Genomic DNA, 26,951 nt, shown 5'->3' with positions numbered 1-26,951 from the left:
AGTTCCGTTTGAGATTTCGGGACCTTTGGCCTCCTCCTGACGGAGCAAAGATGCTTCTGAATTGAGCAACGGCTTCACAGAGTTATGGGATGGGAGGTCTCTTTGTGAAGTTCCTGCTTGGGGCCAGAAGAGATCCTGGGCTCACCTGCAAAGGTGAGAGCTGCAGAGGGAGGTGTCTCTTCCGGAAGTCAGCCATATTGGTTGTGCTCAGCTACGATTTTTTTTTTAATCAGCCACGGATGTGAATTGGTGCATAAAATACCTGCAGCCGTTGAGAACATTCCTGCTTTCGTGGTAGGGAGGACGTGCCCCCTTAAGACGGAGAAGCATCAGCCCCACGACCCCCCTCCGCTCTGCCTCAGGGGCTCCCCATTCCTCCCACCCACCCCTGCGATTCTTCTCAGCATGAGCTCAGCCAGGACTGAGCCCCTCCTGCCTCTCCTTGCTGCCCCTTTCCACAGGGACTCAGAATAGAGGCTAACAGATTTGGAAGGGGCCTTGGAGGTCTTCTAGTCTACCCCCTGCTCAGGCAGGAGACCCTATATCATTCCAGGCAAGCGACTGCCCTGTCCCAGAGATGGAGCAATCGCAACTTCTGAACGCAAGTTGTTCCACTGATCGATTGTCCTCCGTGGATTCACAACTCAGACGCTCTACCGATTCTGTGCGTGTTTGGGTGTGTGTGTGTTGTGCGGGCTTGTGCCATCAAGGGCAGGCTGGATACTTGTGGGAAGCCCTTGGAAAGCTCCCCCTCCCCCGGTGGCCTGCTGGCAAAGATACATTTTCTTTCGTGTCGTCTCCTCCCCTGCTTAGAAAAGACACTTCTTAGTTTTTAGAACCAGAAACCTGGCTGGGATTTTGTCCTCGGCCTTCTCCAAAAAGCAATAAATCAATTCTGAGCCCTGGCAAAAACCTCTTTTATGACGTTAATGTGAATTTATTTCATTGCCAGTCAGGCAAACAGACTTGAGAAGGTAGACTAATGAGCTCAGACCTTTATCAATCCTGGGACGCTGCCCGGTAAATAGTTCCACGCTCGGTGCTGACAGGGAAGGGCTCGGTTATGCAGACAGATCTTCATGAACAGACAAACAAACGAATGAATTGTTTCCTGCAAAAGCCCCCCTCCCCTTTTGCTCCTCTTTTGATCCCTAGGGGAGGGGCCATTCATCACCCGTCTGTGGCCTTACTCCCATGTCGACCCTGGGTTCTTAATTGTGTCTTTCTTTTGGCAGCTCTGTGCATGCGCAGGCTGGGAACCGGCTCCAGAAGCTCCTCCGCCTCACGGCTGTCTGAGCCCAAAGGCAGATGCTGACTGCCAGCCTGTCCTGGCCCCACCTCTGCCTCGGATGCAGAGCCCTCGACTGAGCCCTCCTCAGCCTCCAGGACCGGCCTGGGTTCCTCCCCAACCTCCTCACTATTGTCTGGCTCTTCTGCCAGTGGCCAGCAGCCAGCGGGCCACAACAGCCGGTCTGTTCGAAGGGTTAAAGACTAAGAAAGCCGGTGAAAAGTTTTTGCTTTCATTATCAAAAAAGCAGAATTGACAAAAAGGAGCCGCCGACAATCCAAATGGGCCCCAAATGCAATATTCGTTTTTCAGAAAGTCCCGCAACCTCTGAGGCATCTCTTTGGGGGAGGGGGCTGATCCAGGCTTCACCTAAAGGGATTTCGGGAGAGGAGGGGGCTGAGCAGAGGGGTTGTCTGAGCAGAGGGGTTGTCTGAGCAGAGGGGTTGTCTCCTTGGTCTTCCTTCTCGGAGGCTCCTGTGTGGGGGGGTCCTGGAGGGTCATAGGGACCCAACAGCCCCCTGGATGTCACCGGTGGTGGGGACCGGGGCCTTCAGACCTCGCAGATGCAGTGACCGTTCTGTCCAGCCAGGGCCTCCTCCATCTCTTGCACCCCGGGCTCCGGAGGATGGGAGGAGGCGGCCTCTGCCCAGACCAGCTGCTCGTTCGCGGGCTCCTTTGTGGGGGGAGAGAAAGGAGAAAGAGAATGAAGTCAGCCGTCGCCCTCGGTGCTCCTGGAGCTTTGGCTCCAACCCTTTTCTGGGCCTACCTTTGGAGCGAACTCCTTCCGGAAGATGTGAGCTATGATCCCGGCGGCCAGTGCGTCGCCCAGGACGTTGGTCATGGTGCGTAACCGGTCCCTGGGGAGGGAAGCGCAGAGGAATCAACTGGGGATCCCTCCCTCCCTCACAGGGGGTCCCAGGAGGCAAAGTGCCCCCTTTGGAAGACGTCCTCAAAGGAACAGCTGGAGTTTCCACATCTGGTTGGGGGTCCCAAAGGGGCTTTTTTTTCAAGAAGTAACTGGACTTTCTGGTTTTTCTTTTGAAGACGTTTCGCTTCTTTAGCTCTGACCGGATGGTGGGGAAGGGAAGGATTGATACTCCTTGCAGACAAAGCTGGTCATTTGCATCCTTTCAGAGTCATTGAGGCCACTTGGTGGTTTGCCTGTGTCCTCGGGGTCACCCGAGTGGTGCAAATGGGGGTGGAGCCTTCTAGGAACCGCTGAGGACGTCATCCGTCTCCGGTCTACAACAGGGTCCTTTCCGCAGTTCCAAGGTGATCTTCACAGACAAACCTCCAAGTGGCCTCAATGACTCGCTAAAAGGATGCAAATGACTAGCTTTGTCTGCAAGGGGTATCCATCCTTCCATTCCCCTCCATCCAGTCAGAGCTGAAGAAGCTTCTGGGAGGAGAAGCGAAACCTCTTGAAAGGGAAAAAAAAACCCAGAAAATCTAGTTGCCTTTTGAAAAAAAGCACTTTTGGGACAGCCATGACCCGGATGACGGAGAAACACTGCAGACATCTACTTGGGGTGTCCTCCAAGAGGCGTCAATGCTGGTTCCCACCAGGCTGGACTTTGGGGGCTTCCAGCGTGCGGATCAAAGACCGGATCCCGAGCTTTGTACCCCTCCCTCCCCAAAGGCTCAATTCCCGTGAATGCCCTTTTCCTCACCAGGGCAGACGCTCCCCCCGCCCTGGTTCAGCACCTGCCCCGCGGGATATCTTGATTAATTGATACCAATCTGCTCTTGGAGCAGCTCACAGCTCTGCTCTTTTGACCGACCCCACCCAAAACGGGTAGAAATGCCAGGCACACGCCGAGAGTCGCTTGCGAGGGGATGGATGGGGAGACTCACAGGGCCCAGTCAATGGCGATGATCAGTGTGATGTCTTCGGTGGGGAGGCCGACGGAGGTGAGCACGATGACCATGGTGACAAGGCCCGACTGGGGAATCCCGGCGGCACCGATGCTGGCGGCCGTGGCTGTGATGCTGTGGGGACAGAGAGAAGCAGGGGGGCTGGGAAGCCAGGGGGACCTTGCCAAACAATGCTTGTTGAGCAAGCCACGGCTGACTGAAACATGCGTAAAATTACCCCAAATATCATCCTCATCATCTTCTTTTAACGACCCCGTGATCCCTTGCGGGGCAGAGCCTGAGCAACGGAGTGAAGCTAGCAGAGTGTTTCATGGCTGGATGCCCTTCCTGTCACCGATGAGAAGTTTCGTTCAGCAGAGTGTCAGCTTTGAAATTCAGCTGCCACCTTTTTTTTTAAAGAGAGTTGGAGGAGTTGAAAAATCCAAGATTATTCTGTATGTCGTATTAAGACATTCCAGTGGCAGTTTATTGGTTCTCGTGATTTATAAAGTGTAGGAGGAGAGAAGGGAGGAGAGAAGGCAGATTCTGTGTAACGCGCGGAAAATTTTCACTTTGGGAAATTGCCTTTGACATGCCAGATCTGTTTCTAAATAAATCAATTGGAGAGAAAATGTCTCAGAGTGCTTGATATCATGGATGCTTTCTGGATGCCTTACATTTATTTCCCAAAGTCATCTTTTATTTTTTGAAAGGGGCTTGGCTGATACCCCGGAGTTCTTTTCCCAGAGATGGAGAAAGATCAACACTCAGCCGAAGTTGGAGATGTGCGGTGGGGGGGGGGCATGTGGGGGCCCTCCTTCCGGAGCATTAATTGAACCTGCCAGCCCTTCTTTGGAGGAGATGATGGATGCTTTCAGGATGGCAGTAGGAGAAAAAGATTTGGGAGCTATACCAAAGCGTTTCAACTCAAGAAGTTGTTATAACCCAGATGTAACCCAGCTGTCTGAAGAGAAAATCTTTCTCTAGCCCCAGGCATATGGCTATTCTGCCAGATTGGAGGGAAGAGAGACAATTGGGGTCGGAATTCTCCCAAGAAGACACCCCCAAGATTTATCCCGGGAGTCCATCAAGGGCAGATTTACATCAACAGTTCCAGAATTTAAAGGTGACGTGTTTGGTCTCACAGTCTGTTTGGACGGGTGGAAGCTTGAGACCACCCATGTTCACTTACCCAAGTATTGTGAGGGACGAGGAGACTATACAGATGCCAGTTGGAGGAGGCCAGAAAGAAGCTTCAACTAACAGAGGTATGTTGCAGCCTCAGAGGCAATCCCCTCATTTTCCAGAAGGAATTTTACCCCCTGCAGAGAGTATCCCTCCAGGGTGGGGATTTTATCCAGGCCAGGGGTGGATTCAGTGCCAATGGCAGCCAGCACCAACACAGTCCTGGTCTGAGGGGGGGTTGCCCAGACAGCAGACAGCAGCCACTTCCTCTCCACCCGACCAGGTAACCAGGCCACCCCCATCTTCCTCCTGGCAACCACAATTGCAGCCTCAACTGACAGCAGGGACCCCTATTCCAGAGAGGTACCACCCAGCCAGGAGTCAGGGGACCTACTCAGCCCATGTACACCACCCGGCCTCTTCCTTCCATTCCGGTACAACCTGCAGGGGCCTGGCATGTGCCACCTCCGCAACCACGATCCAGGCCGGAACAAATACCCTTTGAGGCCATATTCAATGGTTGCCATGACCATTTCAATTATTTCTTCACTTGAATCCGATCCCATATAGAACAATTTGGAGATCAATTCGCCACAGAGCATGATTTGGTTATGGCCATAACAAATGGGATGAAGGAAGGGGATGCTTCAGACTGGGTGGCCCAACTACACAATGAACAAGCCCCTGAATTATACAATGTGAACAGATTTATTCAATTATTAAGGCTCAGATTTGAAAATCCAGACAGGGTAGCAAAGAATGAAGAGAGGATAATGGAAATGAGGCAAGGTAATTCGACCCTTGTCAGAATCTATTTGGGACTTTAGAAGGGTTGCAAGCCACATCATGGATTGGCCTGAAAGAATTTACATTATTTTTAAAAAAGCCATTGATCCAGTAGTAAAGAAGCCCTGTGAAATTAGGGGAATCCCAGAGACCTTACAATCGTGGTATGTCACATTGTTCAGCTTAGATCGCAGCATCAACCCACACAGGAAACCCCTTCCGGCAGCCCCAACTAAGAGAATTGTGGCGAGGGGACTGCCAACCGGATCAGCCAAAACTGCTTGTACCCGACCCACCAGGGTGCTTAAATGTTACCGATGTGGCCAAGCCAGTCATAGGGCAGCAGCACTGTCTGGCCCTTGCTCCTGTACCACAAGCTCCACAGTCGAAGCCTAATTCAGCTGTTAAGGGTGTGAAGAATCAAGCAAAACCTCCGGGCAGAGGTGGAGTCGCCAAACACAGCTGAAAAAGACCCCTCTGTGCAGATGGGAGCAATGGACCACTGGATCGACACCATGTCCCTGAGAACCCGACCTGAGAAGATGACCCAATGGTGAGTGATCCCATCATACCTTTTATAGTTAAGGTCAAATTAGTGGTACCAAACATGGGGGAGGCCGGGGAGTTAGAAGCCGTCATTGATACTGGGTGTTCTAGATGTCCTATTGGACTCCCTATCGTTGAGCAACTGGGCATAAAGACTAACCCGCTAAAATGCCCAATCAGATTTGAGTAAGTGGATGGAACCTTAATTTGGGGGGAGGGGCAGCCACTCAAATGACAGAATTGATCAAGATGGAATTAGGGCCCCATCATGAACTCATACGCTTCATAGCGGGCCCCAAGATGTCAGAATCAATCATACTGGGACTTGTTTGGTTAGACAAACGGGCCCCGATGATCAAATGAGAGGATGGATTCAGAAAAATCCTCACTGGACTGGGCCCATTGCCCCCTCTTCCACCCACTACAAAGCCACTAGTCAACTTGAACCCAGAGCCTGAGCCAGCATCCATGACGTCCCACCTTCTCCCAGATAACCCCCAGGTACCTGACCAATACAGAGACTTGGCTGAAGCATTCAGTGAAGAAGAGTGTAATGTCTTACCTCCCCATTGAGCCACTAATTGCGCCATAGAATTAGAGCCTGGGGAAAAATTACCAAAACCACAGATGTATTCCATGATGCCTGCTGAAATGACCGAATTAAGGAAATACATTGACAGCAATTTGGAATGAGGTTTTATTGAGCCTGCCAAATTAAGATTAGCTGCCTCCATGTTGTTCAAGGAGAAAGATGGTGGGTTGAGATTGTGTGTTGACTTTAGAGACATGAACGCCATATGCGTCAAAAACATGTAGCCTCTCCTTCTTATGAAGGACTTATTGAACCACCTGTCGAAGGGCAAAGTATTCACCAAGCTAGATCTCAGGGAAACTTACTACCGGGTCCACATCAAAGAGAGAGATGAGTGGAAAACTGCTTATAACTGCCCTCTGGGTAGCTTCCAATTCAAAGTCATGCCTTTCGGACTTCAGGGGGCTCCTGCAGTGTTTATGCAGCTCATCAATGAGGTGCTACACCCGCACCTTTACCAGGGGGTCCTCGTGTACCTGGTGACATCCTTATCTTCAGTGAAACCATGGAAGAACATGTTCAATTGGTCCAAAAGGTTCTAGAAAAACTTCTAGCCACCAAATTATATGTGAAACTGTCAAAATGCAAATTCCACAAAGAGTCGCTGGACTACTTAGGCCAGTGGCCCCCAATCTTTTTTGTACCATGGCCCGGTACCGGCATCACAAAATGATCCACGGCCCGGTACTGGCATCAGCACGCACGACCAAGGCAAGGCGAGCCGAGCGACCGGCCAGCCAGCCGTCCCCCATTTCTCCCCGCCACCTTCAACTCCTCCTTTGTACCTTTTTTGTGCTTTTCGGGCTCTTTCTTAATCTCCTCCTGAGTAATGTGAGATTCCACCGCCATCGGGACAGGTCTTCATTCGAAGCTGCCCCCCACTTCGATGAAACTAAGGCGCGAGGATTCCTTCAGCATCCAAACACCGCTTTCCAACAACCAACAACCAACAAGCTCACCCAGAAGCACTTTCTCAAGCACCGTTGAAACAAGATGGCGGCACCCAAGCAAACTGGCGGCCCGGCAGAAAATGATCCATGGACCGGTACCGGTCTGGGGCCTGGTGGTTGGGGACCATTTACTTAGGCTACCGAATATCCAACCTGGGGATTGAAATGGACCCCGGAAAGGTGAAAGCGGTGCTGGACTGGCAACCCCCCAGAACCCGAAAACAATTTCAAAGTTTCTTGGGGTTTGTCAACTTCTATAGACAATTCATTCTGTCCTATGCTGAAGTTGCCCTCCTGTTGACAGACCTAATAAAAACGGGCCTGTCACCTACCAAACCAAAGCCAAGTCAACCCCTGGCTTGGACTATGGACTGTCAGAAAGCTTTCGAGACCTTAAAACGCCTCTTCGCAGCTCAGCCCATCCTCCAACACCCAGACATGATCAAGCCTTTTATTTTCCAAATGGATGCAAGTGATGTAGTGGTGGCAGCCATTTTACTGCAAAAAGACTCTCAAGGCCAACTGATACCATGCGCTTGTGTGTCCAAAAATTTGACAGACACAGAGTGAAGGTGGGCAGTCTGGGAGAAAGAAGCATTCGCCTACGATGGGCTTTGTTGACTTGGAGGCATTTTCTAGAAGGGGTGCCAGAGGCCTTTGAGTTATGGACTGATCATGAGAACCTTGAGGCTCTAAAGACCCCTAGGAGATTATCACCCAAACAAGTCCGCTGGTCCTAATAGTTCAAGTGATTCAATTTCAACATTAAATATATCCCTGGAGGGAAAAACTTAGTGGCAGGCGCTCTGTCCAGAAAACCTCAGTTTGACAGCCACCGATCCAGCATGGGATTGACTCCATTCCAAATCAACACTGGAATGGATTTTGTCCCGATGCCAGAGTTACCTAGACAACCTCCCACATCCAAGTTCCTAACAGAACGGATAAACTCATTAAAGAAAGGGTGGGAAGATACAAGAAAAAGCTTTGAACGAAGCTGCAAAAAATTATAAAAAACAGGCGGATAAACATAGATCCCTTCAACTGCTTTTTAAAGTAGGGGACAAAGTATATTTGTCGACCAAGTATCTGAGGTTGAAACTGCCCAATAAGAAGCTGGGTCCAACATTCTTGGGTCTGTTTCCAATTTCAAAAATAATCAATCCGGTCACTGTCCAATTAAGTCTTCCTCGACTATTGGGGAAAATTCAACCTGTGTTCCATTGTAGTTTTCTAAAACCAGCTACTGCATCAATGATAAGACCACTGCCAATCGCTCCCACTAAACCGTTAATGGTATAGGGGGAAACACATTATGAGATTCAAAAAATTCTCGATTTGAAATTACATCATGGCCGATTGCAATATTTGGTCTTATGGAAAGGATATCTCCTCTCAGATGCTAGTTGGGTAAAGAGTTGGGATGTTCATGCTGATCAATTGGTTAACCAATTCCATGAGGATTTTCCCCACAAACCGAAGGGTCCTTGTGGGGCGGAGAGAGGGGGTTAAGGTCAATGTATTAACTCCTGTATGAGTTTTTTTTCTTTTTCTTTAGGAGGAGGAGTTTTCAAGGGGGGACGCCGGTCAGCTTTGAAATTCAGCGTCTGAGCAATCGAAGGGCTGAGCTGCCTGCTGGGCACAGGAGAAGATGGTCCTTACCTGATGGTGATGAGCTGCCCCAGGTCGAGGTCGTACTCGTTCACCTGGGCGATGAAGATGGCGGCCACCGCCTCATAGAGTGCCGTCCCGTCCATGTTGATGGTCGCTCCGACCGGGAGGATGAACCGGACGATCCGCTTGTCAATCCGGTTGTTCTCCAGGAGACACCGCAGGGTGATGGGCAGTGTGGCCGAGCTGGGAGAGAGAGAAGGGGACGCTTGTTAGGGGAAGCCCCATCACCCACCCACCCCCAGAACGGAGAGAGAGGGTGGGGAACAACCAGGGAGGGGAACAGGGCATGTCATCAGCACAACTGCACAGACCGAAGGCGGCCCAGAAAACGTCTCTGCGTATCCACCCTCCGTCCTCCAGACACAAAACACCCTGGTGCTTCCCACGGTGTTTGGGTGACTAGAAGACGTGGGAATAAGCCGTGGGGGAGTCCATGGGCACAAAGTGGAAAGCCAAAAGATTCCCGTCCTCCCCCCACTTGAAATTCCTCTGCAAGGAAGGGGTTAATGACAAGAAGGACCAGGGGTGACATGAGGGGAGCCTTCCAGTATCGGAGGGGCTGTACCTACGAAGAGGGGTACCAGCTTTGGAAGCCATATTGAGACCAGGTGCTCCCATCTTGCCACATTTTCAGCCTGGGAAAAAAAAGGGAGGGGGGAATTTCTTGGAGTGGATGTGGTTAGACATAATAAAATTATTTTTCTGATTCAAGGTCAGGTGGTGTTGTGCATAAGTGAGGGGAAGTCTCAAGTTGAAGCGGATGGTGACTGGGGCATGTGATGCGATGATGGGTGCAGGGAATGGATTTGTAGTGTTTACTTAGTGCAAGGAAACCCGGAACTTTCAGATTCGGGATTCCTCAGATGTGCCAGTTTACTATCTAAATAAACTTTTGGGAAGATGTCTGTCTCGGAGTTATTGGTCGGAGTGGAGGGTTGCTGGAAGGCTGACAGGGGCGGGGGGGCAAGCTATTCTCCAAAGCACCTGAGGGCGGGACAAGAAGCAACGGGTGGAAACTAATCCAGGAGAGAAACAAACCAATCTTATTTCATTCTTCAACACGGTGACTAAGTTAGTAGGCCAGCAAAATACTGTGGACATAATATCTTCAGATGTCAGCAAGGCATTTGACAAAGTAGACCACAACCTACTTCTTAGTAAGCTAGAAAAAGGTGGAATAGATAGCACCACCACTAGATGGACTCACAACTGGCTGGCAAACCGTACTCAATGAGTAGTCCTTAATGGGTCTAAGTCTACGTGGAGGGAAGGAAGCAGTGGGGTGCCACAAGGTTCCCTCTCAGGCCCAGGACTCTTCAATATCTTCATTAATGACTTAGATGAGGGAATAGAAGGGGAAGTTACCAAATCTGCAGATGATACTAAGCTGGCAGGAAGAGCCGACACCCAAGAAGAAGATGGGCTCAAGGTCCAGATAGATCTTGACAGACGAGAACACTGGGCTGTATCTAATGAAATGAAATTCAATACAGAGAAAAGGAAAGTCCTACACTTAGGCAAGAAAAACCAGTAGTGCACGTATAGACTGGGTGAAACCAGGCTTAATAGCGGTAACTGTGAGAGGGATCTTGGAGTCTTAGTAGACAACCAGCTAAATAGGAGCCACCCTATAAAGCCTTAGTAAGGCCACACCTGGAATATTCTGCATCCAGTTTTATTCACCAAATTATAAAAAAGACCTTGAGACTCTGGAAAGAGTGCAGAGAAGAGCAACCAGGATGATGAGGGGACTGAAGGCTAAAACATACAATGAACGGTTGCAGGAACTGGGCCTGGCTAGTCTAGGGAAGAGAAGGACCAGGGGAGACAGGAGAGCAGCCTTCCGATATCTGAGGGGCTCCCCCAGAGAGGAGGAAGGGGGTCAAGCTATTTTCTAAAGCTCCTGGAGTAGGCCAGACAAGGAATAATGGATGGAAACTGAACAAGGAGAGATTCAACCTGGAAACAAGGAGAAACTTTCTGACAGTGAGAACAGTCAATCCATGGAAGAGAAGTTTCCCTTGAAAGTTGTGGAAGCTTCATCCCTGGAGGCTTTCAAGAAGAGACTGGACTGCCCTCTGTCAGAAATGGTGTAGGGTCTCCCGCTTGGACAGGGGGTTGGACTAGATGACCTCCAAGGTCCCTTCCAACTCTGACTATCTGTTATCTGTTAACTCAGGAGAAACTTCCTGACAAGGAAAAAACAAGAAAGCCCAGTTGCCTCCTTTGGGAAAACTGGGATGGATGGATGACTGAGAATCTCTACAGACTTTTAGCTATATAATTTGGGACGAATGGCGTGGGAGGAGGAAGGGATTCCCAGAGGAGAGAGAGAGAGAGAGAGAGAAAATTGCAGACTACAGGAACCATTTGCTTGTCTCAGGTGACCCTGACGGCACAGATAAAAACCTCCAAGTGGCCTCAAGGACTTTAAAAGAGACGTCTCCGCGCTTGGCAACTTTAAGACTCGTGGACTTCAACTCCCAACTTGGCAAGGTTAAGACTCGTGGACTTCAACTCCCAGAATTCTCCAGCCAATTTGGCTGGAGAATTCTGGGAGTTGAAGTCCACGAGTCTTAACCTTGCCAAGTTGGGAGACCTCCGCATCTAAAAGGATGCAAATGACCAGCTTTGTCTGCAAGGAACAGAAATCCTTCCATTCGGTCCCACCATCCAGTCAGAGCTGAAGAAGCTTCTCGGGTGAGAAGCGAAACCTCTTCGAAAGAAAAAAGACAGCCCAGCTGCCTCCTGAGGAAGCACTTTTGGGGGCCAACCTTGGCCTGGAAGACGGAGAGTCTTCCTAACCAGGAGAACAATTAACCAGCGGCACTGCTTCCCTCCAGAAGGTGTGGCTGTTCCATCACTGGAGGTTTCTAAGAAGAGACTGGGTGGCCACCTGTCTGCTGCTTGAGCAGGGGCTGGACTAGAAGACCTCCAAGGCCCCTTCCAACTCCGCTGGAGGAGAGCAATGGGACCCAACCTGCTTCCTCCTCCCCATCTCGACGTGTTGCTGAGATATTCCCAGGAAAGCTGCTCCCTTCCCATTGGTCCTCAGGATCTGGCTTTGACAGGTAAACTGCCTCTGGACGGGGGAGCTTCCTTGAATGATTGACACGGGGACGGGTGTCTGTGGAGGCTCTCGGTCCTCCATCCCAGGGATGTCCCAGAGGGCCTTTTTTCAAGAGGCAACCGGACTTCCTTGGATTTTCCTTGAAGACGTTTCACCTCTCATCCAAGAAGCTTCTTTAGCTCTGACTGAATGGTGGGGAAGGGAAGGATTTAGACTCCTTGCAGGCAGCCGGTCACTTGCATCCTTTTAGCGAGTCATTGAGGCCACTTGGGGGTTTGTCTGTGTCCTCAGGGTCACCTGAGTAGTGCAAATGGTTCTTGTAGTCTTTAATTATTCTGGAAATCCAAGAAAAAAAAAATGCAGGGACCATTTGCACTACTGAGGCGACCCCGAGGACACAGATAAAGACCTCCAAGCGGCCTCCAGGACTCACAAAAAGGATGCAAATGACCAGCTTTGTCCGCAAGGGGTATAAATCCTTCCCTTCCCCACCATCCGGTCAGAGCTGAAGAAGCTTCTGGGAGGAGAAGCGAAACCTCTTCAAAAGAAAAACCAGAAAGTCCGGCGGCCTCTTGAAGAAGCACCTGTGGCGAGATCAGGAGGAGTTGAGCAGTCACGCCGGGTCTCTAGCCATTGGAGACGTCGGAGCCTTTCCAGGCCGGTGGGTCCTTCAAATGGGCATCCTGCCCGCTGTGCCCCATGGGAAGCGGAAGTCACAAGAGCCCCCCACACAGCCCATCCGCCTCCCCCCGGGCTGGCTGTCCCTGCGGGGGTTCCTACCTGGACGAGGTGGCCAGGGCGATGAGTAGGGCTTGGAGGATTCCCCGGATGAAGGCGAAGGGGTTCTTCCGGGTCAGGAGGAGGAAGAGGAGGGGCAGGGAGCAAAGGCCGTGGATGGCCAACCCGGCCACCACCGTCATGGCGTAGAGGCCCAGCTTCTTCCCCGTCAGCACGGGGTTCTCCATCTCCAGGATCTTCCCGGCGATCAAGAAGACGATGCCGAAAGGGAAGTACCTACACCGGAGGCGGCAGGATCAGACCCGGGAGCCCCTCAGGGGGAGGGAGGGAGGTCCCTCCCACCCCCTCCGCTGGACAAGGGTGGGTGGGAGCAGAGGGCGGATCTCGACCGAAGGGGCTGGAGGGAGGGAGAGGCAGGCAGGCAGGCAGGCGCCCCTGAGGTCGCCAGCGAGAGGCCTCAGAGCAGCTCCTCTTCTCCACGGTGGCCAACCTGGGACCCCCCAGGACAAGGGCTGATCCCCCCCCACCTTTTCTTAGGAGGCTCTGCAAAGGATTTGCCCCCGCCCCCACCCGGACATTCCTTCTGACCATCCAGACTGCTCCGTGGGCTCCTGGGCCCCACCAGAAGTCCCGACCAATAGCCATTCTTCTCCACTTTCCCCTCCTCTTCCTCCTCTCTTCCCTTCCCTCCTCTCCTCCCCATCCCTACCATCTTTCCTCCTCTCCTCTCCCTCCTCCTCCTTTTCCTTCCTCCTCCTCCTCCTCTTGCTTCTTCTTTTCTTCCTCCTTCTCCTCCTCCTCTCACCCCTCCCTCTCCTCCTCCTTCTTTTCATCTCCTCTCTCGCTCCTCCTCCTCCTCCTTTTCCTCCTCACCTCCTTCCCTTCCTCTCCCCTCCTCCTTTTCCTTCCTCCTCCTTCTCCTCCTCCTCTTGCTTCTTCTTTTCTTCCTCCTCCTTCTCCTCTTCCTCTCACCCCTCCCTCTCCTCCTCCTTCTTTTCATGTCCTCCCTCCTCCTCCTCCTCCTTTTCCTCCTCACCTCCTTCCCTCCCTCTCTCCTTCTCCTTTTCCTTCCTCCTCCTTCTCCTCCTCCTCTTGCTTCTTCTTTTCTTCCTCCTCCTTCTCCTCTTCCTCTCACCCCTCCCTCTCCTCCTCCTTCTTTTCATCTCCTCTCTCCCTCCTCCTCCTCCTCCTTTTCCTCCTCACCTCCTTCCCTCCCTCTCTCCTTCTCCTTTTCCTTCCTCCTCCTCCTCCTCCTCTTGCTTCTTCTTTTCTTCCTCCTTCTCCTCCCCCTCTCACCCCTCCCTCTCCTCCTCCTTTTCATCTCCTCTCTTCCTCCTCCTCTCAGGATTGGCATTGTGCGCAGCTTCCACAGGCTGATCTTGTAGCCCCTCGCCCCCCATGAAAGAGGCTGCCCGAGACCCCTTTCCCCCACTTTCAGCTGCAGGGCTGTCACCCCTAACGTGACTGGGGGAGACTGGAAAGGCCGGCAGGGCGGGCCCTTGAGCTGGCTGCCAGTCTTGGCCTGGGGCGCTCGGACTTACCACGTCGCCATGGCCACGATCTTCATCACAGCCTCGTTCAGGCACTGGCACACGTTGACCAGGGGAGCCCCACGCTCCCCCATCTTCCCCAGGAGGAGGCCTGGAAGGAGAAGCAGGGTCAGGCCCTCGTGACAGGGGACCCCCATTCATTCCTGGGGAGCCCCCAGCTGTGGCTCAACGGAGAAGACCAAAACCAGACGGGAAGGGAGAGAAGGAGGGAGGGGAATTCCCATCCACCAGTGGTAGTATGCTACCGGTTCGGCCTGGTTTGGTCAAACCGGTACTGAAAATCACTAGCAGTTCGGCTGAACCGGTAGTAAAAAAAAAACCACTGAACTGGTTCCTTCCGTGATCAGCTGAGAGGATAAAAGAAGCGACAAGTGTCACCTCATAAAACATTTTGTATACACGTTTTATAGTTGGCAACAGAAAGGAGGGGGGAGTTACAAAGAGCAGGTGGCAGTGTGGAATCGAAAGTACATTCCATTCATATTTTCTTCAAAGACCGATTAGATGACCGAAGCTTCTGCCTTGCAAAAATCTAATTGGAGAGCATGATTGATGACTCTTGGCTATGGATGTGTTTCATTGGATGGTACCCCCAGGGGGGTGAGGGGGAAAACAGGGTCAAAGGTGACAGTGAATCACGTATCTCAAAGTCGGCTAGGCCCAGGCTAATGCCAGCATGTTAGCTTCTAATAAATCCTTTGTAGTTTTGGGAGTGTGGCTTGAGGCTCATGATTTCATTGGAGTAACTGCCGGAATCCTGACAAGAAGCACGTGGGTAGGTGGGAGGGTCACGCCTAGCTTTTCATTTCTTCATCCTCTCAGCTGATTGGTGCATTAGGGGCAGGCCCACGCACATGCGATCACCCACCGAACCAGTAGCGAAGAAGGTAGGAACCCGCTACTGCTGTCCACCCCATGGCAACAAAAACGCCGCCAAGTCTAGCAGAGATAAGAACCACCCAAGGGGCCCCTCCCTCCATTGTTGAGCTCCCACACGGGAAGAGCCAGCCATGCAGGGCAGAATTGGGAGGTGACTTGAAAATGACCTTCCTTAGGCACGTCAACCTCCCCGCCAAGCCCACTGGGACTCCAGAAGGGTTGCCTCGGCAGATGGGCCATGATCCCCAACCCCTTCGCTTTGGTGGCATCCTGCCATAAAAAGGGGGTGAGGGGTGAGTGTATCAGGGAGGGGGAATGACAGGAGCCAGACTGGGTGCCCATCGGAGACCAAGGGTACAAGGGGCAGCAACCCTCCACCAAAGGGAGGCTGTGGAGATTCTCTCTCATCCCAGCTCCTGGTTGTCCCAAAGGTGCTTTTTCCAGGAGGCAGCTGGACATTCGTGGGTTTTTTTTTCTTGGAAGATGTTTCACTTCTCCTCCAAGAAGCTTCTTCAGCTCTGACTGGATGGTGGGGAAGGGAGAAATTGATACTCTTTGCAGACACCCGGTCATTTGCATCCTTTTAGAGAGTTGTTGAGGCCACTTGGAGGTTTCTCTATAGCCTCAGGATCACCTGAATGGTGCAAATGGGGGCGGAGCCTTCTTGGAACTGCTGAAAGGACCCAGTTGTAGACTGGAGGTAGAGGATATTGTATCCCTCCTCCTGTGTGGAGGGAGGGTCATTTCAGCAGCTCCAAGAAGGCTCCTCCCCCATTTGCACCACTCAGGTGACCCTGAGGACAGAGATTAAAAAAAAACTCCAAGTGGTCTCAATGACCCTCTAAAAGGATGCAAAGGGCCAACTTTGTCTGCAAGGAATATAAATCCTTCCCTTCCCCACTATCCTGTTGGAGCTGAAGAAGCTTCTTGGATGAGAAGTGAAACGTCTTCAAGGAAAATCCAAGGAAATCCTGTTGCCCCCTGAAAAAAGCACCTTGGGGACCCACTAAAGAGGCACCAAACTTTAAGACTGTTCCCAAAACACCTGATTTGCATACTACTGGACACGGACCAGATGACCAAGAGGGGAGGACCCTGGGAGAAGGGAAAATTTCTGGGTTTACGCGGGAATATTCAGATCTGGCTTTGCTCATGACGAAACCACTTGGCCTTTGTTAGGAATAACAAGGTTACCTAACGTAGTTTGGGTAAAATAATATATATAAACTATGATAGTAAGTTTAAGGGTGTGTCACTTTAAACTGCAAAGCATGTAATTTTGGGTGCGGTGCGAAACCGCCATAAGAGGGAGCAAGAGAATCTGCTGGATTGCTGGCGATGGCTGGATTGCTGATGATTGCTGGTTTGCTGGATTGATGATTTGCTAACTGCGCTGTTGAAGGAAGAAAGGAGGTTTGACTTCTTCATATCTCTACTGCGAAGAGATATATTCCTGGACTGATATTTGTAAGTTTACTGACCTCTTTTTCGACACTGGACTTTGCAACTGAATAATCCCCGGACGGACTGAACTAGTGTATGATATATGGACTGTTTTGACTATGCTAAAACTCTTACTGGAATAAACTATTTAACCAACACAGTGGATCTGTTTTACTGAGTGTAAGCTACAAAAACGTTTATCTCACATATTTTTGCCTGCCTGCCTGACTGCTGTGCAGATTCTGCTAGGGTGTATCCCTAACAACCTTGGGGAAAGCATCCCTTTACTCCACAAACGGAAGACAAATGGTCTTTCTTTCCTAAATGCCCAAGCGGGGACAGGGGCGACAGGGACTTCGGCACCCATAATCCCCACAGGCTTGGAGGTTGCTGCATCTGGGGGTGGAAGAGACCAACATCTCATCTTATATATTAACCAATGTACGTTGAATTCACGGACTCTTGGGGAGTTTCTTGTATTTAGTATCAAGACACGGTGCTCACGGTCCCTCTTTTGGGGGAGGGGGATAAAAGAAGGGGGAAGCCCACATTCTCATCCCAAGGGACCCCAGAGATGGGGTGGGGGGATGGGCTGCCCTGCCCCAGCAGTGATCACATACCGACCGTGGCCGAGAAGAGGACGATGCCCAAGACGTTCATTTCGTTGTTGCTCCCCGGGAGGGCCTGGTAGATCATTTCCGGGGAGGGAGTGATCTCCAGCAGGACAGGACGCTGGATCTCTGGGTTCCCGGGATCCGGCACCAAGTAAATGAAGCTGAAAGACGAGCTGGACTTCTTTGGGATCCCGGCGGATTTCACCACGGGGACAAGGACAGTCCGATACTGGAAGGCAAAGCAAGCGGGAAGATGGGCTGGGAATTTGCAGGGTGGGAATCTTCTCTGAGGCTTGCAGGCTGAGGACATCAGGTATGGCCCAAAGGGTCCAGAGCGCCCCCTCCCCCTCCCTCCCTCGCCCTCCACACTCATTTTTGCACCAGCCTTTTATCAGGGCCAATGATAGAGAAAGAAGAGAGAGAAGGAGGAGGAGGAGGAGGGGAGGGAGGGAGGGAATGGTGGACTCTCCTCATTAGGTTCAAACGTATCGTATCAAACTTATTCTGACAGAGGCACCTGTGAGAAAGAGGCACACTGAGGGTGGTGATGGTCTAGATCAGGGGTCCCCAACCACCGGGCCGCGGACTGGTACCGGTCCGTGGAACATTTCCTACCAGGCCGCCGGTTTGCTGGGCGCCACCATCTTGTTTGACGAGAAAGTGCTTCCGGGCGAGCTTTTCCAGTTGGAAAGCGGCGTTTGGGTCCTGAAGGAATCCTCACGCCTTAGTTTCATCGAAGAGGGGGGGGCTTCGAACGAAACTAAGGCGCAAGGATTCTTTCAGCACCCAAGGGAAGGCGAGCCGGCGACCGTCCCGAAGCCGTCCCGAGCGAAGCCCATCGACAAAGGTACAAAGGAGGAGTTGAAGGTGGCGGGAGAAGCGGGGACGGCTGGCTGGCCGGTCGCTCGGCTCACCTTGCCTTGTCATGCGTGCTGATGCCGGTACCGGGCCGCGGATCATTTTGTGATGCCGGTACCGGGCCGTGGCACAAAAAAGGCTGGGGGCCACTGGTCTAGATGACCCCTAGGGCCCCCTTCGATCCACAATTCTATAGGCGATTGGCTCCTCCGTGGTGCGTCTGACTCTTTTTGCGGCGGGAAACTCAAACCAGCCCCAAAGGGGTTACTCAAATTCAGGGACTGGGGTGGAGTCCAGGTCAGAGTATCCCCTCCCCCAAGTCTAAGGGAGTAGCGGCGGAGCCCCCGGAGTGAAGAGTGGCCGGCCTGGGCCAGGAGCTCACCTGCTGGAAGGAAGCCTCCACCAGGTTGGAAGGGAACATATTTCTGCAGAATACAACAGAAAGAGGAAGGAGGGAGGGAGAATCAAACGCGTCATCAGTCTCTCCATGCGCACAAGAGATCTCAGTCCAGCCTGCCTTGAATTCATGCTAGTCTTATCTCCCGCTCATTTCCCTGGACCGGTGAGTTGGCCAGATTCTTGCAGAGAGATTAAGCTTGCAATACATTTTTATACCCATTTGAACCGCTCCCAACTGCTCTTTGACCATAGGGCCAGGCCTCTTCGTTTGGGTGGGGGGGAGTTCTGCCCGGTGGCACAGTGGGCGTGGCCTAGTCGGCCTCCTGCACCATCCTGGGAGTGAAAACGGGCTGTGGAGGGCCCCCCAAAACAGCCCACACGGGGACTTCTCGGAGGGGAGGGGTAGGGTGGGGCCAGCCAGTCATTGGAACGATTGGTTCACTGAACTGGACGTAAAATTAACACCTGGTTCACTCGAACCAGTGCAAACCGGCTGAGTACCATCCCTGGTTGGATCTCAACAGAGAGCCTCCCGCCTTGGGATGAAATCAAAATCTTGGTCCCAGGAGAAGACCCCCATTGGGACCCCCCACACCCAGCCACAGAAGCCTCAACCCATTTTCCCAGCGCTTTCGTGAAGTTGAAGTCGGAGGGCCCTATTGGAAGACCCTTAGGACTGTCAACCCTTCACCCTTTCCCTCTGCTTGGGGTCTTCACCTTCTGTCCTTCATCCCCCCACCCCCAATGAGGGGAAATCTTGACCTTTTAAACCATGGGACGAGCATTTAGCCGACCGGAGCTGCTGTGTAAAGGGAGGGCACGTTCTCTTTGGCCACCAAAGGTCTCCGGCGTTCCCAGCCAGGCAGTCTCTGCACCAGGGGCAAAGCCTTCGGCCAGGTCAAGCCAGGGCCTTAGCCGACCGCCCTGCCCTCCCTGCAGGATGCCCCTTGGGCACGGACAGGTAACCTCTGCCTCAACCCGAAGGGGAGCTGCCTTGCACCCACTTGCCCGCCGGGGGCCAAAGGAGGTCGGCCGGGCGTGGCTACCTGATGAGGTCCAGCAGGGCGTCGGCTGAGCTGAGCACCGCTTTGCCCACCAAGTGCTCCTCCTTCTGGGCAGCGGCGCCTGGATGGATGATGAGGACCAGCACGATGCCCGTGGTGACGGCCATGAAGGTGGTCCAGAGGTAATAGGTGATGGTCAGGAGGCCCATCTTCCCGCAGATCTGGGAGTCCATGGTGGCCAAACCAGACATCAGGCTGCGGGGGGCAGAGACAGGCGGGCAGAGGCTGGCAGTCAGCGCTCCAACAAACCCCCCACCCGCCCCCCTTCAAATAATAAGTCCTTCACCGCATCTCTCAGAGTAAAAACAATTGATTTATTAGAAGTGGCCATGCTGGCGTTAGCTGGGTGCAGCCGACACTAAAATACGTCAGTCATTTCCCCCTTGACCCTGGTCTTCCCCCCACCCCCTGGATGTATATTCTCCACTGGGACACATCCATAGCCAAGAGTCATCAATCACATTCTCCAATAATAATCTTGTGCACCAGAATCTTCGGCTGCCTAGCAGTTATCTGAAGCATTTAAGGAATGTGCTGCTTCCCCCCTCACTCCCTTTCTGCTGGCAGTTAAAAAGACCAAAGACCAATCTTTGTTTAGTGGACACTTGCAGGGGGACGGGGTGGGTGGGTGGGAGGCAAGGCCCGCTGGCCTGAGGGTCGTCTCTCTCTCTATGTGCTAAGGGGTTGGGTTGTCAGCAGACTGAGGTTAAAGAAGAAGGCAAGATGGCGGCTGCAACGGTCACAATCCGGCTCTCGAGCTTTCTGGTCATGCCCTGCAGACAGTTGGTGGGGGGAGAAACCTGCCTCTATCTCCTCCTGGGGGCTTCCCAAAGGCTATCTATGGGTCACCCGGAGGTTTTAAGAAGGGACGGGAGGGGCATTTGTCTGAAATGGTCTAGGGCAGGGCTCTCCAACCTTGGCTCCTTTAAGACTGGTGGCTGAGGGAATTCTGGGAGTTGAAGTCCACCAGTCTTAAAGGGGCCAAGGCTGGAGAGCCCTGCTATATAGGCCTCCTTCTTAGACATGGGGTTGGACTAGAAGACCTCCAAGATCCCTTCCAACTCTATAAAACTAACGGTGCCTTTGTGCTGAACAGAGGAGAGAGAATAGGAAGGGTCTCGGGTGGAAGACAACTGAAAGGGGAATAAATAAACGAAATGTTGAGGATGGCTCCCCTCCCCGTGCAGACAAAGCCCAGGGTCCCAGGTCTCCCCCACCCGCTCCAAATCTCTGAAGCCTAGATGGCTGAGACCTGATCCTGGCTACCTCAGGTGACCGGCCTCCTTCGTCAGACGGATCTAATCTCCGGAGGCTGATCTCCGGAAGGGAAAACAGACGGGGGGGGGGGGAGGAGAGCCAGGCTAATCGAAGGACATTAAGCAGTGGGGAGGGGGAGGGGGAGGGGGGAGGCCCGCAGGTGGGGTGGCGGGAGCAGGCCTTGGCTGACCTCCAGGAGCTGCGCTGGGCCTTCAGAAGGGAAACCAACCTCCTTCTGTCGGCCCCGGACAGCGGATGGGTGGGAGGGGGCTCTGCCACCAGGAGGAGATTGCACAGCCCGGAGGCAAACTGGGGTTCAGGGGGGAGGCCGTTTGGTCGAGTGGTGAAGGCACCAGGCTAGAAACTGGGAGTTCTAGTTCCGCCTCGGGCATGAAAGCTGCATGGCTGATTTGGGGCAGTCCCTCCCTCTCACTTCAACCCTCTTCGCAGGGTTGTTGTTATGGGGAAAATGGGAGGAGGGAATATTAGGTATGCCGGCCACCTGTAATTATTTATAAAAATAATAAAAGGCAGGATTAAAAAATAACCTTAAAAAAGGCTTGGGTTGTATTCGAACATTGCAAAGGAGCGAAGTTCCTGGTTGGTGGACCTCAGGGTCTCTGCCAGAGGGCCAGAAGACAGAGGGAACCAACCCAGGCCTGACCGATGACTGGCTAAGCCAGAGGTCCCCAAGCTTGGCCACTTTAAGACTTGCGGACTTCAACTCCCAGAACTCCCACAGCTGGCTGGAGAGTTGTAGGTCTATGTAGTCGAAGTTTTCTAGAAATTTAGAAGTCTATGTAGGAGTTAGTTGACATTTTCTAGAAGTCTATGTAGTTGAAGTTTTCTGGAAGTCTAGAAGTCTATGTAGGAGTTAGTTGAAGTTTTCTAGAAGTCTATGTAGTTGAAGTTTTCTGGAAGTCTAGAAGTCTATGTAGGAGTTAGTTGAAGTTTTCTAGAAGTCTATGTAGTTGAAGTTTTCTGGAAGTCTAGAAGTCTATGTAGGAGTTAGTTGAAGTTTTCTAGAAGTCTATGTAGTTGAAGTTTTCTGGAAGTCTAGAAGTCCATGTAGGAGTTAGTTGAAGTTTTCTAGAAGTCTATGTAGTTGAAGTTTTCTGGAAGTCTAGAAGTCTATGTAGGAGTTAGTTGAAGTTTTCTAGAAGTCTATGTAGTTGAAGTTTTCTGGAAGTCTAGAAGTCTATGTAGGAGTTAGTTGAAGTTTTCTAGAAGTCTATGTAGTTGAAGTTTTCTAGAAGTCCATGTAGGAGTTAGTCGAAGTTTTCTAGAAGTTTAGAAGTCCATGTAGGAGTTAGTTGAAGTTTTCTAGAAGTCCATGTAGGAGTTATTTGAAGTTTTCTAGAAGTCCATGTAGGAGTTAGTTGAAGTTTTCTAGAAGTCTATGTAGTTGAAGTTTTCTGGAAGTCTAGAAGTCTATGTAGGAGTTAGTTGAAGTTTTCTAGAAGTCTATGTAGTTGAAGTTTTCTAGAAGTCTAGAAGTCCATGTAGGAGTTAGTTGACATTTTCTATAAGTCTAGAAGCCAATGTAGGAGTTAGTTGAAGTTTTCTAGAAGTCCATGTAGGAGTTATTTGAAGTTTTCTAGAAGTCTATGTAGGAGTTAGTTGAAGTTTTCTAGAAGTCTGTGTAGTTGAAGTTTTCTAGAAGTCTAGAAATCTATGTAGGAGTTAGTTGGAGTTTTCTAGAAGTCTATGTTGAAACTAGTTGGTTGGTTGAGGTCTACAAGTCTATGTAGAAGTTAGTTGAAGTTTTCTAGAAGTCTAGAAATCTATGTAGGAGTTAGTTGGAGTTTTCTAGAAGTCTATGTTGAAACTAGTTGGTTAGTTGAGGTCTACAAGTCTATGTAGAAGTTAGTTGAAGTTTTCTAGAAGTATGTAGCTTAGTTGAAGTTAGCTGAAGTCTAGAAGTCTATGTAGAAGTTAGTTGAAGTTACTTAGTTGAACCTACTTAGAAGTTAGTTGAAGTTTTCTAGGAGTCATGAAGCGGCCAAGCTTGAGAAGCGCTGCACTGGACGAAGGCTGCCAGCTCCAGGACCTTAGCTGCCCCCCACCCCCCAAGAGACCAGGGGTCAACAATAGTCTTATGCCAGCAGCTTTGGCTCCAAAGAGTTTGTCCTGCCCTGGGCCCGGTGCCCTCCGGATGCCCCCGTCAGATCAAAGTCTGACCAAGTTAACTTTCCATCTTTCCCACGAGATTATAGCTGCAGCACGAAAACAGAACCAGCTGTGCCAGGAGAAACTTCACAGCCCTGCAATTCAAAAGTTTTGCTTGCGGTGTGTGTGTGTGGCTGGCGTGACTTGTGGCCTCAGCTGCCAAGCAGAGTTTGCTCATTCTTCCACCGCCAGGTAGCAATTATTCCCGCCAGCTGGGCGGGCGACAGAACCCCCCCCAGGAGCCTCTTTGATCTGCCTCCCGCACACCTGCCCTGCCCTGGGGGAGGGGGGGAGGCGCGTCTGCCGCACTCACCTGGAGGTGATGAGCGGCAAAATTAGCATCTTCAGCATCCTCATCAGGAGTTCTCCGGGGAAGGAGAAATATTGCTTCTCCTGCAGGTGGAAAGAAGTAAACAGGGGAGCGAAAGAGGCAGCTGCGGCCCAAAACTTTCTCAGCAACTTCAGGAAGTGGGGGGGGGGGAGCAATCCAGCGCATTTCCAAGGACCCACGTGGGGGGTTGGGCTGCTGCCCAGGCTGCCCCCTCCCACCAGAGCCCACCGGCCCCAATTTCCTTCCGTAACTTGGTTTTAAAGCAGCTCCACCCTTTAGCCGTGGGCACGGAGGCTCTCGCTTCCTGGGCACACGCCAACTCTCCTCCATACCTGAGTCTCCCCCCTCTCCCCGCCCGCCGCTTTGGGTAAACAGTCCGAAGGATTCCCCCCCGTCCGGCCCAGATGCTGAGCTGAGCAACATCTGTTTTCCAGAAGGATGCAGTTGGAAAAGCCATCCTAAGCAGGGATCTCTCTTTAGGATCAGGGGGTGCCCTGCGCCCACGAGATTACTCCAAATCTCCTCCCGCTTTGCATCTTTACAATTTATATTATTTTGTTTTCCTAGTACGTTTTGCTTATTAGCAACCTATGTATGATTTGATTGCTTATTAGTAACCTAATAATGGTGAATGGATTTTGAATGAATGTATTTTTTATCTTATGTACACTGAGAACCTTTGCACCAGAGACAAATTCCTTGCGTGTCCAATCACACTTGGCCAATAAAAGAATTCTATTCTCTATTCTATTCCTATTCTACTCTACCCTTCATTCCAATATCTAATCTAATCTATTATTCTATTCTATTCTATTCTATTCCTTATTCTATTCTATTCCATTCCATTGTATTCCTATTCTATTCTACCCTTCATTCGAATATCTAATCTATTCTATATTCTATTCTATTCTATTCCTTATTCTATTCTATTCTATTCCATTCTATTGTATTCCTATTCTATTCTACCCTTCATTCCAATATCTAATCTAATCTATTTTCTATTCTATTCTATTCTATTCTATTCTATTCTATTCTATTCTATTCTATTCTATTCTATATTCTATTCTATTCCTTATTCTATTCTATTCCATTCCATTGTATTCCTATTCTATTCTACCCTTCATTCCAATATCTAATCTAATCTAATCTAATCTAATCTAATCTAATCTAATCTAATCTAGATTCTATCCTATCCTATCCTATCCTATCCTATCCTATCCTATCCTTATTCCTATTTTTATTCCTATCCCTATCCCTATCCTATCCTGTAGCAGCCCTTTCTGGGGAAGGGTCTCTGGGAGGGAGGGGCCACTTCAGGCGACGCTCTTTCCATTCAAAGGGGAAAGACCAGAGGCTTGGAAAACGGGCAGAGGCGAAGTTGGCTCCCCCCCCGCCACCCCCCACCCCAGTTGACCCAGCCTGAGTCGCCAACCAGGAAGCAGTCGGGAGGGAAACCCCGGGGGGGGCGGGGTTGGGTTGCCAAGCCAGCCGGGGGCTGCAGGGGAAGGCCCGGCCCCCGAGTGGCCTGGGCATGGTGGGGGCCCGAGGGCCCCGCAGGCCAACGGGCCGGAGAGGGGAGCCCCTTGGGCCCCGTGGATTGAGGGGAGGAGGCCTGTCAGGAAAGAAGGGGTCCAGGGTGACTCCGCGGAGGGCCAAGGGAGGAGCCCGGTGGGGAACGGCCGGGGCGGGAGTGGGGGGGCACCTTTGTAAGGCCCCTTTCCCTGCCCTCCAGCAGGCGAGGGAGATCCTGGGCAGGGGTCTCGTATCTCCAGACCCAGGGGGGGCCCTTCTGCTGGGAAGCGGGGGAGGCCCCTGGTTCGGCTGTGAATTGAGGATCCAATCCCTCGATCTGGTTCGGAATAAAACGGTGGGGGGGTCCTGGGTGCTGAAGGAGCTTGGTAGCTTTCTTGCAGACGTTTCACGACCCAACTAGGGGACGTCATCAGTGCTAGAAGGAAGGGAGGAGGAAGGCCGGAAGACGATGGGGTCCTGGGTGCTAAAGGAGCTTGGTAGCTTTCTTGCAGACGTTTCACGACCCAACTAGGGGACGTCATCAGTGCTAGAAGGAAGGGAGGAGAAAGGCCAGAAGACGATGGGGTCCTGGGTGCTAAAGGAGCTTGGTAGCTTTCTTGCAGACGTTTCATGACCCAACTAGGGGACGTCATCAGTGCTAGAAGGGAGGGAGGGAGAAAGGAAGGGAGAAGGAAGGCCGGAAGACGATGGGGTCCTGGGTGCTAAAGGAGCTTGGTAGCTTTCTTGCAGACGTCGCGTTGCCAAACTAGTGAACATCATCCGTGCATTTGGCAGGGCGACGTCTGCCGGAAAGCCACACCAAGCTCCGAGAGCACCCAGGACCCTCCTCCTCCTCCTTGCAGCCCCCCCCCGCTTCCTTCCAGCCCGGATGATGTTCCCTCGCTGGGTCGCGAAACGCCTGCCAGAGAACGAGCTCAGGGGTCAAACCGTTGCTTCTGTGGGCAGGACGAGGCAGGCTGGCATCGCGGGCCCAGGGAGCCCAAAGCCTGCCCAAGCTGGCACCGCCTCTGCAGGTGCCCAGCTCTGCCCCCCGTCCTCACCCCCCAAAAAACCTACCAGATGGGAGAGCTCGAGCAAGCGGAGGAGGAAGCCCACCAGGCAGCCGGTCACCACGGAGAGGATGGAGAGGGTCAGCAGTCCATTCTCGCTCCAGAAGGCCGGAGCCTCCGGAGGGAGCCCAGCAGGGCCTCTTTCGGCTGACCCCACATGCTGCCGCCCCCCCCAGCCCCCAAATCTCACCGAGGGCAGCCGGAGGGGCCCCCGGCCACGGCTGGGTGCATCCCCTCGACCTGGATTGGGGCGGGGGGAGGCAGGGGGCACCACGACCCCCCTGGGCAGGCCGGGGAGAGCAAGGAACCAGCCGGCTGCTGCCTTTCAGCCTAGAAGAAAGCGCCCTGCGTCTTATGACGCGTCCTTTGTCATCGTCATAATCCCGAGTCTAACTTTGGAAGCAGTGAGACCGGGGGTGGGGGTGGGGGGGGCAGCCGAGGTCTGAAGGGCAGCCGGGCTCCAAAGGCCGGGCGGATTAACCAGTCAGCCAGCTGCCAGGAGGCACCCGGGGCGGCAGCAGGAGGGCACCCTTGGCTCTTCACACCCCTCCGGCAGCACTCTGTATGTGCTCAGAGGAAGTGGGTTGGCTTGGAAAACAGGATCCCCCCAACAGGAAGGGCTTGTATTCTTTCCTTCCCCACCCCAGGGCCTGGGCTCAGCTCTCGGGAAGAGCATCCTGGCCTCTCGCAGCCAGAGGTTTCCTTTCTTCTTCCCTTCTTTCTTTGTCTTTCCTTTTCCTTTCTCTCTTCCTTTTCTTTTGCTTTCCTTTTCCTTTCTTTCTTTTTTTTTTTTTGCTCTTTTCTTTCCTTTCTTCACTTTTTCTTTCCTTTCCTTCCCTCATTTTTTCTCTTTCCTTTCTCCCTTCCTTTTCTTTTGCTTTCCTTTCTCTTTCCTTCTTTCTCTTTTCCTCTTATCTTCCCTTTCTTTTTCTTTTTTTTCACTTGTTCTTTCCTTTCTTCCCTTCTCTTTCCTTCTTTGTCTTTCATTTTCCTTTTTCTTTCTTTCCTTTCTCTTCCTTTTCTTTTGCTTTCTTTCTTTCCTTTTTTCTTTCTCTTTTCCTCTTACCTTCCCTTTCTTCCTTTTTCTTTCTCTTTTCTCACTTGTTCTTTCCTTTATTCCCT

The 26,951-nt window shown here is 51.9% G+C and overlaps 1 protein-coding gene across 1 annotated transcript; it reads right to left on the bottom strand.

The window, feature by feature from the left end:
• Positions 1 to 901: 901 nt before the first annotated feature.
• On the bottom strand, positions 902 to 26,152 carry LOC113453112 (excitatory amino acid transporter 5-like). Its single transcript, XM_087922904.1, has 11 exons — positions 25,837 to 26,152; positions 23,230 to 23,309; positions 19,473 to 19,685; positions 18,410 to 18,452; positions 17,176 to 17,398; positions 14,225 to 14,324; positions 12,726 to 12,959; positions 8,864 to 9,058; positions 3,143 to 3,277; positions 2,055 to 2,145; positions 902 to 1,961 (listed from the first exon to the last, which is right to left on the bottom strand). The coding sequence occupies exons 2-11, from the start codon at positions 23,271 to 23,273 to the stop codon at positions 1,839 to 1,841; spliced, it is 1,401 nt and encodes a 466-aa protein (XP_087779030.1). The 5' UTR covers positions 23,274 to 23,309; positions 25,837 to 26,152; the 3' UTR covers positions 902 to 1,838.
• Positions 26,153 to 26,951: the final 799 nt, after the last annotated feature.

Source organism: Pseudonaja textilis, chromosome 1 (genome assembly GCF_049901715.1).
Source record: "Pseudonaja textilis isolate UNSWEBS1 chromosome 1, rPseTex1.2, whole genome shotgun sequence".
NCBI classification, from domain to species: Eukaryota; Metazoa; Chordata; class Lepidosauria; order Squamata; family Elapidae; genus Pseudonaja; species Pseudonaja textilis.
The sequence above is the reverse complement of the archived record's forward strand: the minus strand, read 5'-3'. Positions and strand labels throughout refer to the sequence as shown.

Coding starts and splice junctions, on each gene's coding strand:
- LOC113453112 (XM_087922904.1), bottom strand. CDS start 23,273: ATGAGGATGCTGAAGATGCTAATTTTGCCGCTCATCACCTCCAG. Junction 9,059..12,725: donor GCCCTGGCCACCTCGTCCAG/GTAGGAACCCCC, acceptor TCTCTCTCCCAG/CTCGGCCACACTGCCCATCA. Junction 3,278..8,863: donor GGGCAGCTCATCACCATCAG/GTAAGGACCATC, acceptor CTGTCCCCACAG/CATCACAGCCACGGCCGCCA.